At 36.0% G+C, this 14512-nt stretch overlaps 1 protein-coding gene across 1 annotated transcript; it reads left to right on the top strand.

Moving 5' to 3' along the window:
• Positions 1-7222: 7222 nt before the first annotated feature.
• On the top strand, positions 7223-12726 carry LOC128246630 (sodium-coupled monocarboxylate transporter 1-like). Its single transcript, XM_052964928.1, has 2 exons — positions 7223-7352; positions 7869-12726. The coding sequence occupies exon 2, from the start codon at positions 8158-8160 to the stop codon at positions 10036-10038; it is 1881 nt and encodes a 626-aa protein (XP_052820888.1). The 5' UTR covers positions 7223-7352; positions 7869-8157; the 3' UTR covers positions 10039-12726.
• Positions 12727-14512: the final 1786 nt, after the last annotated feature.

Genomic DNA, 14512 nt, shown 5'->3' on the forward strand with positions numbered 1-14512 from the left:
TTAACACCATGTCATAGCACATAAACTAGTTACTTAAATTAGGGATATGCTTTTTTGTAATGAAACTTTACATAAAAAGAGTCCTAAAGTTGGTGTTTGTATTAAAATTCAGAAATATGTATAACTCTTGTCTGCTTTTTATTTTGTGCCGCCTTTTCAGGTGATTTCTATGTTTTACTTTTTGGCATTTGGCTACACAGCGTTGTCGGCATCAACATCAGCAGCAAAACCTTGTGCAGACTATAACTTCTATATTAATTACCCAATTATGATTGAGACTTTGTGACAGTGTTTGTCGGCATAATATCTTGATCAAGTTTGATTGTGAAATAAATCTCAATTATTTCTTTTATTACATATTTTGCTCTTTGAGCATTCAAATTTGTATTAAATATATCTGACTATGATGGGCCCTCCAAACAAGTTACACTATCAATTTCGCAGAATTCAAGTTTAGGTTCGGTCTTTCTTCAAAACCCCTCATCATGGTTGTAATTACTGCCAGGATACACACTCAAATGATATTATATATTCAGCTACCAGCTAAAATGCATCTCAAATTAAACAAAAAATGTAGCTACTGTATTTGGTTAAAGTTACAAATATCATGAAGAAACATAATTATGTAATGAATATCTATATATAAATCATAAACTACTTTATTTTTGCACGGAATAGATAGTATTGAAAAGAATACAGAATAAAGAGTTAGTTTGTTAAAGGATGTATTTATTGTAGGCATCCCAAAGTCACCCCCTCTTCCTCCTCGTAGAGACAGGGCCTCATCCGACGCAGCAAGTCGTTCATCAATCGGTAGTATCTTAGATGAACATATCATCGCAACCCCAGATGCGAAGTATTGGGTGCACAGTGAAAGCCTGGATAGAAAGAGTACCCACTCTGCTAAGGGTTTGTTTGTGGATTTGAAGATTATTTAGCTTAATATAAGTATGCATAATGTTAAAAGTCAGTCATCTTTAGTAGGTCATCCAAGGTGAGATTGAAAGAGTATTTAGCTTAACTGAGATTCATTAGTAATGTCCTAAATGTAAATAATGTTGTAACTACAGTTTCTTCTCTGGATCGAAAGAATATTTTACAATTAATACATGGCACAAGTGACAAAAGTAAATTGGCTGTCGTAGTAAAGCTTGTTATGGAATGAGGTGTTTAAAAATTTGTGTTACAGAGGCGTATGATGCGATGTCAGTGGGGTCCCCTGATGACCCCTCGGGCTCATTTATCCAGCCCCGGACACCAGACCATATCAGACTGCCCAGGTCAATCTATTTAAGTAATTATATTGAGTAATTTCGGGTGATTCCGGTTGTTAAGTCAATTTGACCTTCTTCTATGTTCTGTTTAATAAATTTAGTGTACCGGGAAACAAAAAGCATAACATACTTGAAGATGATTAATAATTTTTATTTTAAAAATGCCTGTTCTGGGTTTGAAAAACATCAATCAATTATTTAATATTAATAGTACCATGTTAGGCGGAGCTTATCTGTGCAGTAACTATTGTGTGGATAACTTACAGCGCTAATCACTTATACGCATGATAGTTATTGACAAAACAGTAACTGAATTGACTCATTGTGCAGTACTTATAACTAATGCTTAGTTATAATGAAAGGGATTTATTTTGGGATCAATGCAAGGCAGCCGAGACCATCCGACATGACACTATTTCTTAGCCAATTACATTTTAGTCACTTTATAGCATTCTTTATCATTAATTTTCATGCATTAAGTGATTTCGAGTAATTATTTTAAGCACAAGTTTGTATACCTGGATGAGGTTTTTACTGATAAAATTGTAAAAGTTTTGTTATGGTTATAGATCTGTTAATTATGAAGAAACTGTGCCATGTACAACTGTCTATGGGTCTTTTAAGACCCAAATCTGTAAGCGTGCCCTCCCTCAAAGAAATTCATGCCAAAATCTTGGGTCATGGGACATAATTATGGCAGCATTATAGGTCCAAATCTTCAAAATACTGTGAGGGCCCACTCGCCATGCCCTCTGATTACCCTCAAGTTCTCAAGGGTTGACCCGTTAACTACTTATAAGTCCCATTTGACCACGGCATTATATAATGATCAATATTCCTTCAGACCTCTGGAGAAAAGCCAGAGCCCAAAGGAAGCTAGGAAAGTCTCTAACATCACTTTGGGAAGTCAGCCAACCATACCAGGCATTAGACTATGTGGTGATCTCAGGTGAGCTTTACTACCGAAGTAAGCTTTCTTGGACCAAAAAACTAACAGCCTTGACCAATGGCAGACTTGTGTGCTATAAGGTAATCTAGTGTGTGTGTGTGCGTAAGTTTAATTATACTAGCACTCGGGCCTTGCCCATTTGGAGATTGCTCCGATAAGATTTTTAGTCATTCTAGGTTTTTGGAGAATAGTGCACAGAAATAAGGTAGCCCTGATTAGAGCTACCCTGGTTCTTTATCGTGCATCAGTGTATAGCACTGTTACACGAGAACCCCATTTAACGTCCCTGCACTGTTACACGAGAACCCCATTTAACGTCCCTGCACTGTTACACGAGAACCCCATTTAACGTCCCTGCACTGTTACACGAGGACCCCATTTAACGTCCCTGCACTGTTACACGAGAACCCCATTTAACGTCCCTGCACTGTTACACGAGAACCCCATTTAACGTCCCTGCACTGTTACACGAGAACCCCATTTAATGGAAGATTATTAGTATTTTTTAGTGGTGCGGCTGGATATCGAACCTGGATTGACAGTCAAGTGTGTCACCACTAGACCAGTGATCCCCAATAATCTAGTTTGGGATAATCTTCTTTATAGTTGTACATAAGCAGTCATGGACATGTAATTACTGATTTAATGATAAACAAACTAAGTGTTATAATCTAATCATAACATTAAAAATGCCAAAGCGAGGCATAATTATGTAGAACCTGATTGTGTCATGGGTCTTATTGATATAAGATAGAATTATGTCTGATGTTGGCTTATTGAACAAGTACATGTAAGTGTTCAAAAATAATCCAGCATCATACTTGATATAAAAACAAAATTAATTGAATTTTCTATCAGTTTTAAAAAGCAATTATAAATAAATAATGCTAATAATGAAATACCTAGTATCTTTAACACTACAGCATTGAATCCATATGAAATATTGAACACACTATATAAACAATTTATAAGCACTATCAAAATTTTACAACAGTGTCAGAATAATTCCAACTAAAGATTAAAATGTTTATCACACATAATAATTTTATTCAATATAAGATTGTAGAAAGTTATAGCACTGGTTATTATAACTTTTATTTAAAACTTTATCTGAAAGAACAATTATCAGAGAAGATTGTCTTATATACTGAATAAGAATGGTCAAGAACATATACTACAAGAATCTTCAAGAACATTCTTCAAAATTAAACATATCCTGATTAATACATTCATACCATTTGTGAAAGTCATTATTATATATGTCTAGGTAATCAGAAACCAGATTATCAAAGAATGAAGTACTGAATTTTAAGCTCATATATATGTTACATAATGTAATATCTTAAAAAGTCATATAACAGGTTGAATCTGGTTGAACCAAGGCGACCAGGGCTCCATTCCCAGTCTGAGCGCATGTAAGTTTGGTTGTTGATCTTCAAGGGTTTTCACCCAACACAAGACCACACTTGTGTGCAACAACGGGCAATCGAGAGTCACTTAGAATAAGTTAATTTAAACAATAGCATTAAATAAACCACTTAAATCTTTGTTCGCTTGAATTCCTTGAATCTTAGTTCGCATGAATCCCTCAAATTTGAGTTGGCATGAACGCCTCGAATCTTAACTTGATGCCCCCGAATCTTTATTGGCTTAAATCCCTCAAATCTTATTTGGATTGAACCCCTCAAATCTTAATTTGATTGAACCCCTTGAATCTTTATTTGTTTGAGCAACTCGAATCTAAGTTGCCATGAACCCCTCAAATCTTAGTTTGTATGAACCCCTCAAATCTTAGCTGACTTGAACCCTTAGAATCTTAGTTAACTTGATGCCCTTGAATCCTAGTTGACTTGAACCACTTGAATCTCAGTTCACTTAAACCCCTCGAATCATAGTTGACTTGATGCCCCCAGATCAATGTTGGCTTGAACCACTTGAATCTTAGTTCTCTTGAACCCCTCGTTTCTTATTTGGCTTGAACCTCTCGAATCTTAGTTCTCTTGAACCCTTCCAACCTTTGTTTGTTTGAACCCCTCAAATCTCAGTTTGTTTGAACCTCTCAAATCTTAGTTTGTTTGAACCCCTGGAATGTAATTCACTTTAATCCCATGATTCTTAGCGATGAGAACAGTGCTCCCCCTGGTTAAAGGAAATGGGATATGGCTGACCAGTGCTTCACTTGGTCATATACTACTAAGATTAGGGGATATGGCTGACCAGTGCTCCCCTTGGTGATATACTACAGTAACTAAGATTATAATATATATATATATATATATTATATACCTTATAAGAATGTTACAGAACATATACTACAAAATCATCAAGAACCTTTTTCTAAATAAAACATGGCTTACCAGTGCCCCCCCCCACCCCTGGTGATATACTACTACAGTTATGGTATATGTCTAACCTGTGCTCCCCCTGGTGTTATACTTCTAACGTCATGAGATATGGCTGACCAGTGCTCCCCTTGGTGATATACTACTAAGGTTATGGGATATGGCTTACCAGTGCTCCCCTTGGTGATATACTACTAAGGTCATGTGATATGGCTGACCAGTGCTCCCCTTGGTGATTTACTACTAAGGTCATGGGATATGGTTGACCAGTGCTGCCCCTGGTAATATACTGCTAAGGTCATAAGTTATAGCTGACCAGTGCTCCACTTGCTGATATGCTACAATGGTCATGGGAAATGGCTGACCAGTGCTCCCCAAGGCAATATACTGCTAAGGTTATGGGATATGGCTGACCAGTGCTCCCCTTGCTGATATGCTAATATGGTCATGGGAAATAGCTGACGAGTGCTCCCCCTGGTGATATACAACTACGGTCATGGGGTATGGCTGACCAGTGCTCCACCCGGTGATATACTACTAAAGTCATGGGATATGGCTGACCAGTGCTCCCCATGGTGATACACTAGTAAAGTCATGGGTATGGCTAACAAGTCCCCCCTGGTGATATACTACTAAGATCATAGGATATGGCTGACCAATTCTCCCCCTGGTGATATACTACTAAGGTCAAGGGATATGGCTGACCAGTGATCCCCCTGGTGATATAAAACTAAGGTCATGTGATATGGCTGACCAGTGCTCCCCCTGGTGATTTACTACTAAGGTTGTGGGATATGACTGATCAGTGCTCCCCCTGATGGTTTACTACTTAGGTAATGGGATATGGCTGACCAGTGCTCCCTATGTGATACTCTACTAAAGTTATTGGATATGGCTGATCAGTGATCCTCCTGGTGAGCCATTCTTAGACATTAAAATTCTTCAAAGTTTAGAGCAAGCAGGGATCCACATTATGATGTTTTGTCTGTTAAGTTATCAAACTGTGAATTTTAGCATTAAGCATGGTATTCAGTTGAGACTGATACGTGATCAGCTTGGCTTATACTGTAGGTCATTATCTAAATTTGCTTTTACGACATGCTTTATCTACAATCTACCAAATTCCTGTAGTGTGTGTGTATGTGTGCTGAATATTATGAATGAAAATTACTTATAGACCGTGCAACAGTTTATTATATTCGTATACATTTCAGTGTCTTGTTTGAATTTAAATGAGAAATCATTTTATTTATGATAACCGAATATAAACATGTAAATAACTGCTGAACATTTTACATTTACAAGTAAACGCTATTTCTGTTATTCATTAAATATTATTATATTTTTTACATTATTTGTTGATATTCATGTGCTAGAACAATTGTTCACCGTGTTGTTCTTAACCTGTGTAATATTATGAAGCAGCTTTCTTAGTCAATTTTACTCCATTTTGGAACGAAAGAAACAAGTACATTAATTTTCATTCCCTTCTCAGAATCATGCAAAAAACATTAATTAGATATTGCGCAAAACAAGTTTTGAATATTCAAGGGCCATAACTCCGGAATGAATACTGCTATAGATATGGCTGATTATGGAAAGCAGTGCATTCCCTATTTATTGCACTGGCGTCACAGTGGGGGCCAATTTCCTGTGTATTTGTTTATTGGCTCAGGGCCATTTAGGGTCTATTTATATAATAAAACCTCCAAAACTGCACAGCAGGATACTCAGATCGGGTATCTGTTAAGACGGAGAAAGCTTAAACTAGGCTGTGTGTGTGTGTGTGTGTGTGTGTGTGTGTGTGTGTGTGTGTGTGTGTGTGTGTGTGTGTGTGTGTGTGTGTGTGTGTGTGTGTGTGTGTGAGTTTATTACGGGCCTTTCGGCGAGTGCTCCTGTAAGAGTTTAAGTCATATTTGGTTTTTTAGCATAGTGCTCAGACCGAATGTAGCCCTGGTAAGGTATACCATCGTTGTTTAACGTGCACCTTACATCCCTTCTGGTAGAGGATTAGTACCTGCAATTCCTGGATTGACAGTCAAGTGTATTACCACTATACCACGGATCCACTACAATGGCCATTTCTCTCTCTTTTCTACTTTTCTCTACATTTAACAGTAAAACACTGTTATGAAAGCCAGAATCTTATTAGTATATACTGTTTCATGTGAATACTTTCAACAATTTTAAGTTATGCAAAGGTTGACTGATTTCTTTGCAACACGATGTCATCGTTGCAACCGACAACAGCAGCAAGGCTTTTATTAGGGAAAAACAACAGCCAACACTGTTGCCCTAGCTTGTATCAGTTAATACTTATACTATTTTTCGTGTGCTAGTTTACATGTTCTTCATTGCTTTAGGTCAAACTTTGAGTGATGTTATACAGCTAATGCGAAACACACTGAATCATACATGTTGTAATCAAACGAAAAAAGATACGACAGACATTCAGTTGTTTCAATCTTGAATATAAAATAGTTATTTTTCAATTCATATGTATGTATACATTTGGTTTGGTGATTTTAAATGGCATTCAGAAGATCTATATTTATCTTAATAAGAGCGTTTATGGAATGCAATCGTTGCTTTCACATAAATAGACATTACGGCTCAAATAATACCGTTTATAGGTGTAGCGTTACAGGGATGCATACGTAATGTCAAAATAAAAAAGTATCCCTGATCACTCAGTATTGTAGCTATTGCTGCAGGGTAACATCTGGTTTTTTCCGGGTTATAACGAAGTATAATAATAGCGATAAAAACGGACTAATATTATTCCAGGTTTGTTACAATTTATTAATTTTTATTAGATTTGTCATTTTAATGAGTTTATATTGCATTGTTGTGATATTATTTGAATGTCATGAACTATAAATCGCTTGCCTGTTTACCTAGACAGTTTGTCATGGTGGGTGGGGTAGATGGTTCAGAAAAGACTGCAGTTACTATTCTTATTGGAGTATTATTAGCAACAAATAATTATCATCTTTTCTAAAACATTTGTTTTGAGAATTAACACAAATAATACATTAGTCTGTTTTACTATCTGACAGTCATCTAATGAGGAATCTGTATGTATATTACCAGGTAATATGTCATGCTGTCACCTGCACCTGTGTAGTCTTCTGAATGATTTGGTGCTAGTTAGTTATGTTTAAATAATATAACGGCCACCGGACTGGAATTAAATCGGGGTCCAGATTGTCTTAAAACCCATCCATAAATAAGTCTGAGAGCAACTTACTTTAAAAAGAAAAATATAATTACCCTTTTTATGTTCCATTCCTTTCTTTACAGATAAAATGCTGATGTTATCTTTTGAGATCATTACTTTCAATGAAGAACATAACTACAATTGATTGGGCTGCTAGATTGGTAGCAACGTGATGGACCACACACACAAAAATATAACATGCAGGGCCTATTAGTGTTTACCAATAATTTAACTTGGATTGGCATAAAAACTGGCGAAATTAAAGTGATTTTATATATCGTCATATACCTGTATCATAATTTTGTAAATGGGTTTAATTATTCGATATGAACTGCAAACAAGCTTCATTGTATTTGTAACTCCATTCGTATAATGACCGTCATGGATTATCCAATAAGGCTCCATTTGGCGGACTATGTTGTCCTTGGATTTGGAATAGCTGCATCTTTTGCAACAGGTGTCTTTTACGCAATCAAAGAGCGCAAACATTCAACGTTACTTCGGTTTCACAGAGGAGATGGAAAATTAAATGCCATTCCAGTGGCAATTTCGCTACTTGTGACGTTCGAATCTTCCATTTTCTACCTTGGATACCCGACTGAAATCTACATCTACGGATCAATGTATTGGCTACTGAACATTGGATTAATTCTTGGTTATCTTGCCATGTTTTTCATAATAATCCCCCTGTTCTACCCACTGCAAGTTACAAGTGTGTATGAGTATCTTGAAATGAGACACGAATCTAGACTACTTCGTCAGATTGCAATGTGGATGGGGACATTTGTCATGATAATATACGCGGGAATTGTCATTTTCGGGGCAGCTATAGCCATGGAATCAGTGACGAGGGTCCGTGTATGGGTCTTCATAATCGCAATCACAGTTTCTGCAGTAATATACACGTCGCTTGGTGGAATAAAAGCAGTTGTGGTCACCGACGTCGTACAAGGGGTGATAATGATGATCGTCATTTGCGCAGTTGTCATTTATGGAACTATTAAAGTAGGAGGATTTTCAGAAGTGATAGCTATTAACAAGCCAGCTGGACGTTTGGATTTGATTGATTTCGACCCCAATCCTTACAAAAGACACACGTTTTGGACACTGGTTATAGGATATGGTTGGATTTGCGCGGGGATATCGTTTCGGCAACCAATTGTTCAAAGACTTAATTCTACTCGGTCTATAAATGAAGCCAAGAAGGTCGTAGCTCTCGCAATACCCGGATTCGTGATAATGCAAGCCCTTGTTATGTTTGAAGGTTTGGTGGCCTATGCCTATTTTTCAAACAAAAGATGTGACCCACTTGCTTCCGGAGCCATCTCAAACCCTAACCAAATAGTGCCGTATCTCGTTATGGACCTTTTCCAGGACGTACCGGGCATTGCAGGGCTTTTTTTAGCTGCTCTATGCAGCGCGTCTCTGAGCACAATTTCCTCTTTATTGAGTGGCGTCTCGGCCGTCGCATCGGAGGACATTGTTCGACCACGCTTGAAACACAAATCAGAAAAGTACCTGACTAATATTTCAAGACTCGTAGTGGTTTTGACTGGTGCTGTATGTATTGGCGTAGGGATACTCTTTAGCTACGTAGACGGAGCCCCAATGGGACAAATTGCAGACAGCATTCTCGGCGCTGTGGATGGACCCGTTTCAGCAGTATTCTATCTCTCAATATTCTGCAAGTTCACAACACGGCGCGGTCTCTATGTCTGCATCGTAGTTGGTTTGTGTTTTGCCTTATGGATGTCACTTGGCTACAACTTCTCGCCAGGACGTAGGAAGACGCCATGGCTACCTCTTGGACCCACTGATGGATGTACAGTTAACAACTTTACAACCTTCGACAATATATCTTTGAACCAGCAGAACACTTTTCAATCTCAAATAAATATAAGCACTATTTTGAACACAACGACTGGCAGCAGAGACGCGAACAACACGCCGTCTGTATGTTCCATTGATGGCGACAGTAGTACGCCTTTGAACTCGGGACGCACTGACGGACGCATTGAAGGGCTGGATTGGTTGTATTCTATTTCGTACATGTACATTTCATTACTTGTCTCAATCGTCACAATAACCACTGGTCTCATTGCTAGCAGGTTAACAAAAGACAGACCAAAACCCGTACCAAAATATTTGATGTTAAAGCTGAATCGGAGATTCCTTAAATGTATGCCAAATTATGCGGCACTAGCTGCCACGGAACCCCTTGAAAACGGAGAGCAACAAGAAAGCTCTTGCTAAAACATAAACTAATTTCCACATGCATGCACTATGGAAGGGCAAGGGGTCATACTTCCAAACCGCTAATTGAAATTTTAATACTGTTTTGTTATTCATTTTCTATATGTGATAAAATTGTGCCTTTGTACCTAACTGTTGGCAAGCACATGTTGCCATTTCTAGAAGCATTCTAGAAAATCGTTACCGAAACATCAATCTATATGAACCCCATTTACTGATTTATGAGAGTTTATTTGATCTTCCTGTTATATATGTTTTCTAAAAAGAATCTGTTGCTATTTCAATCTATATATGATAGTTTACTATAACCAAACGGAAAAGTGTAATATGATTTGTGCTAAATGCTATTACGCTTTCTGCTTTAAAGCTGCTCTCTAACAGTAAATAGAAATATATCATTTTTTGTGTATACTTTAATGCGATGCTTTATTTCTAGCACTCAAATCAAACAACTTAATTGTTAATTGTAATTAAATACAGCACAGTAAGCACTTAACGACCTGAACATTTGTAAAATGAAATTTAATTAAAGACATTAACCTTTCAATTTCTTGTTTATTTGGCAAGTGCAAACCTCTGGCGGGAAGTCGATATTTTATTTGTCTCAGTTAAATTGTCTTTTATTTTTTCTTGGCACCAAAAAACAATTTTAGATTTGCCTGTTTGTGAAGACCTCCATATGTTCAGTCCTAATGGTTTACAGAAATATTTTGAACAGTAAAATATGTCAGATTTTACAAAATTAATGTGTCAGATTTTAAGTCCTCAATTTTAATATTTTGTGACTTCAAAACGTTTAAACTTAAACCACAAGTTCAAAAATTTAAAGGAATATGATAATAGATTATGGAAATTAAGGTTAGATTCGAAATTGGTGAATTAGTGAAATGTCAGTTCAAAAACACTTTAATTCATAATTTTTTTTTATTCAAGCCTACAATATATTTTCAGAGTACGAAGCCATTTACAACTCCTACGCTTATCTATCATCAGTTATAATTGTATTATCTAAAGTTATGAGTAACAATGTTTATTGGAGACGTAACACAAGGACACTTAAAGCTGCACTCTCACAGATTTACTTTTTGTTTATTTTGTCTCGGACTGGGACAATTTTTATTATTACCTGAGTGGTATAAGGCTGCTGACAGAAGATCTTACCCTATTTACGTTAGAAATTTAATGATTAATGGCTAAACGTGTTACTAAAATCTTTCAGGAAAATTGATAAAACATCAATTTTTGATCATAAATATGAAAACCTGTGATCTAATGTTTTGTCAGTTATGTATTATGTCACTTTTTCCATGCATTTCCGCAAATACTGGCTTGTTCCAAGACAAAAAATAAAAAAAAATGTTGAAAAGTTCAATCTGTGAGAGTGCAACTTTAAAAAACACAGTGAGGAAATATGTTTTTATAAAATAATATTGAAACCTCAAAAACGATTAACGCGTGATCAAATTGAAGGCTTTGATGAATTTTAAAGCTTTTATTTTATTTGCGCTTTTTTGGAATGGTAATCTTCTCATGTGAGTTTGAAAAAATACGCTAGATCACTTATGCATTAAGATTGAATAGTAAATATTTCTATAAATAATATTAACTGAATGTTATTCAGGTGTTACGCTCCAATGATTTTAAAGATTTATATCTTCAAACCTATATTTATTTGAGGAAAACCCGGCAGGCAGAAAGCTTTTTTGCATTTCGTTCACATCGACTGCGTTTTTTTTGCCAGATTTTAAAATCTATATTTCAAATGAATGTCTAGCAGAGTTCTGGGTATGCGTATAGCATGTTGCAGATTATGTCAATGTTAGAGAAACACCAACTATTCAGCTTTTGTTTAAAATCATGAATCACCTTGACTTGTTAAGCATAATAATTTGTCTGATTAACGTAAATAGTGCATAGCATGAATTAGTTATGGCTAAAAGTGTTACTAACACTAATACAAAATGCATAAAATATCAAGTTTTGGTCATAAATATGAAAAACTGCGATCGGATTTTTTGTCAGCAGTCTTATATCACTGGTTTCCATGCATTTTCGCAAATAATGGCTTGTTCAAAGACAAAAAGTAAAAAAAGTTGTTTAACAAAGTTATTATTCTTGCTTTTTTGCGATCAGACAGAATGTTAATAAGAAATCTACTAGAGGCCTTAAAATACAGCAAATTAATTTATTCCTTTCTAATTCATGAATATTAACAAATTCACGGAACAAAGCCATGAGAGTGTGGCTTTTAGGATAATGCAAGTTGTAACTGGAAGCCAAACTTGAGAACGCTCCTATTATACCCTATCAGTCTTGCGTGCCATTACATACCCTCCTGACTGACAACGCTCATTATGTAGTTGTGCTCTACGTCTTCTGTGGGCTTGCATCAGTTTTCAGCAGTTTATTGTGATTCTGTAATACAATTAATCAAACCAAAGTTTGCGCTAACTTGTCATATAATCATTAATATGTTTGTGGTTATTGTAAAACCTGCACGTTTTTTATGACAAGTTTGTTTGCTTGTTTAATAACCATGGTGAAAAACCTTCTTTATGCAGTATTTATAAATCCGTTTTCACATAAAAGTGGCTTTCAAACATGTTTATTATACAACTTTTTAATGTGAAGTGAAGATATTTATGTTGCGGTTTGTATGCTAGACCGCCAGCGTAACAAAGAATTTAACTTAATTATCATATCTTCTAAAGGCATTCAACCACATTTAAGAAAATATCCAAAGTAAAGATATTTGTGTGACAGAAATCATGTGATGTTTACAAAATATGAAAGACAAAATTTGCCCTATTCCAGCCCGGATGATATAACAATAAAAGAAATGGGGGTTTTCAATGACTGGATAAATCAAAATGCTCTATTTTTGTGGAGCTCGTTTGTGGTGAGTGAGACAAAGTTGTCATAATGGCGTTTTCATGTACGCATACATGCCATACTTTTGAAAGGCTCCCCTGGAGATTTTGTTCAGAATTTCAGGGCATTTTCATCATTGCTGTTTAGCTCATTGGTGCAGGTTACTATTACATTTTCTCCCTTTTTTACAACATCCAGAAGTATTTTATTTACTTTTCTTAAAGTCATTTATAGTTTAATGACAAACTATCATATTGCATAACAAAATCACTCACTTAAGAAATATGTTTCAGAGACAATTTAATTGGCTTACCTTCCTTTTAACTGAATAGAATGCATGTGCATGCGTCCGTTTCGTATGTGCAACATTTAAGGTTGAAATGTATCTTGATCATGCTTTATAGGCTTTTCAAATAACTTGAAATATCCATGAATTTTCACCGAGATGAGACGGCGTGTCCCTACAAGACCCAGGTCTGTACCTGGTACCAGGGCAAGGTTACAGGTTACAGGTCCGAAGGTTGAAAAACTCCTTAACCGTGCTTGTATCTTGACCATACATTGTAGGATTTCAAATAAAAATTGCCTTGAGGGTTCACCATGATCAGGCAGCATGTCACGCACAAGACCCAGGTCTGTACCTCAAATGTCAAGGTTACAGGTCATATCATGACCATACATAATAGGATTTAAAAAAAACCTTGCAATGAATGTTCATTATGATGAGGCGACATGTTGCGCACTATACCCAGGTATATACCTCAAAGATCACTTATAGATTAAATGTCAAAAAGTACTGTTGATTGGACTGGTATGGACTGAGCTTTATCCGGGCTATATCTTCACCATGATAGATATATTTGTTACAAAATCATACGGTTAATGTAGTTTCTGTATTTCCCTTCCATCAACAAGAACAGGGCATTCCATATAGAGTTATTTTTTTATAAAGTTTATTTTTATTTTTGTTGAGTTATTGTGCAATTTTCTTTTATCTAGAACAATGTTTATGTTATGAAATTTGCAGTACAAGATGTTTATCACTAAATTATGTTTAAGTAGGTTTATAGATGCATTTGAGCTTGGCTGCCTTTTAGCGATCAGTGAAGCAATATAATTTTATAACTCAAGGCTTAGTGTGTTTTCTACAAGGCTCTTGATTTACATGAATATTTTCAAGTGTGAATAAGGGAAGTGAATTTCAGCCGACTTTAAAGGGGCTTGACACCAGATGGTCCCAAAATGGGCAAATACATTATTTCCACAAGACAAGCCTACAATTGTCAATACAAGCTAAAAGCAGTGGATAATACATCATTTTACATAATAAAAAGATGATTTTGTATAACTCAGCTGAGTTAACTCATCTAAAATTAGTGCATAATGGTTTCCCAGTTTAGAGTGTGTATATTTAGCACATGAAAATCATGTGATTAGTACTGATACATGTACAGACATTATTTTTAAATTAACTTGGTTTTACGTGTTAGACAAACGCAGTAAATATCTAATTGGAAAAATACGCAAAAACTGCAAACGATGCATGTTACATAAGCGATGTGATACATCAGGAAGTAAGATTCAACGCGTTGTACACTACAAT

Source organism: Mya arenaria, chromosome 9 (assembly GCF_026914265.1).
Source record: "Mya arenaria isolate MELC-2E11 chromosome 9, ASM2691426v1".
Taxonomy (NCBI): domain Eukaryota; kingdom Metazoa; phylum Mollusca; class Bivalvia; order Myida; family Myidae; genus Mya; species Mya arenaria.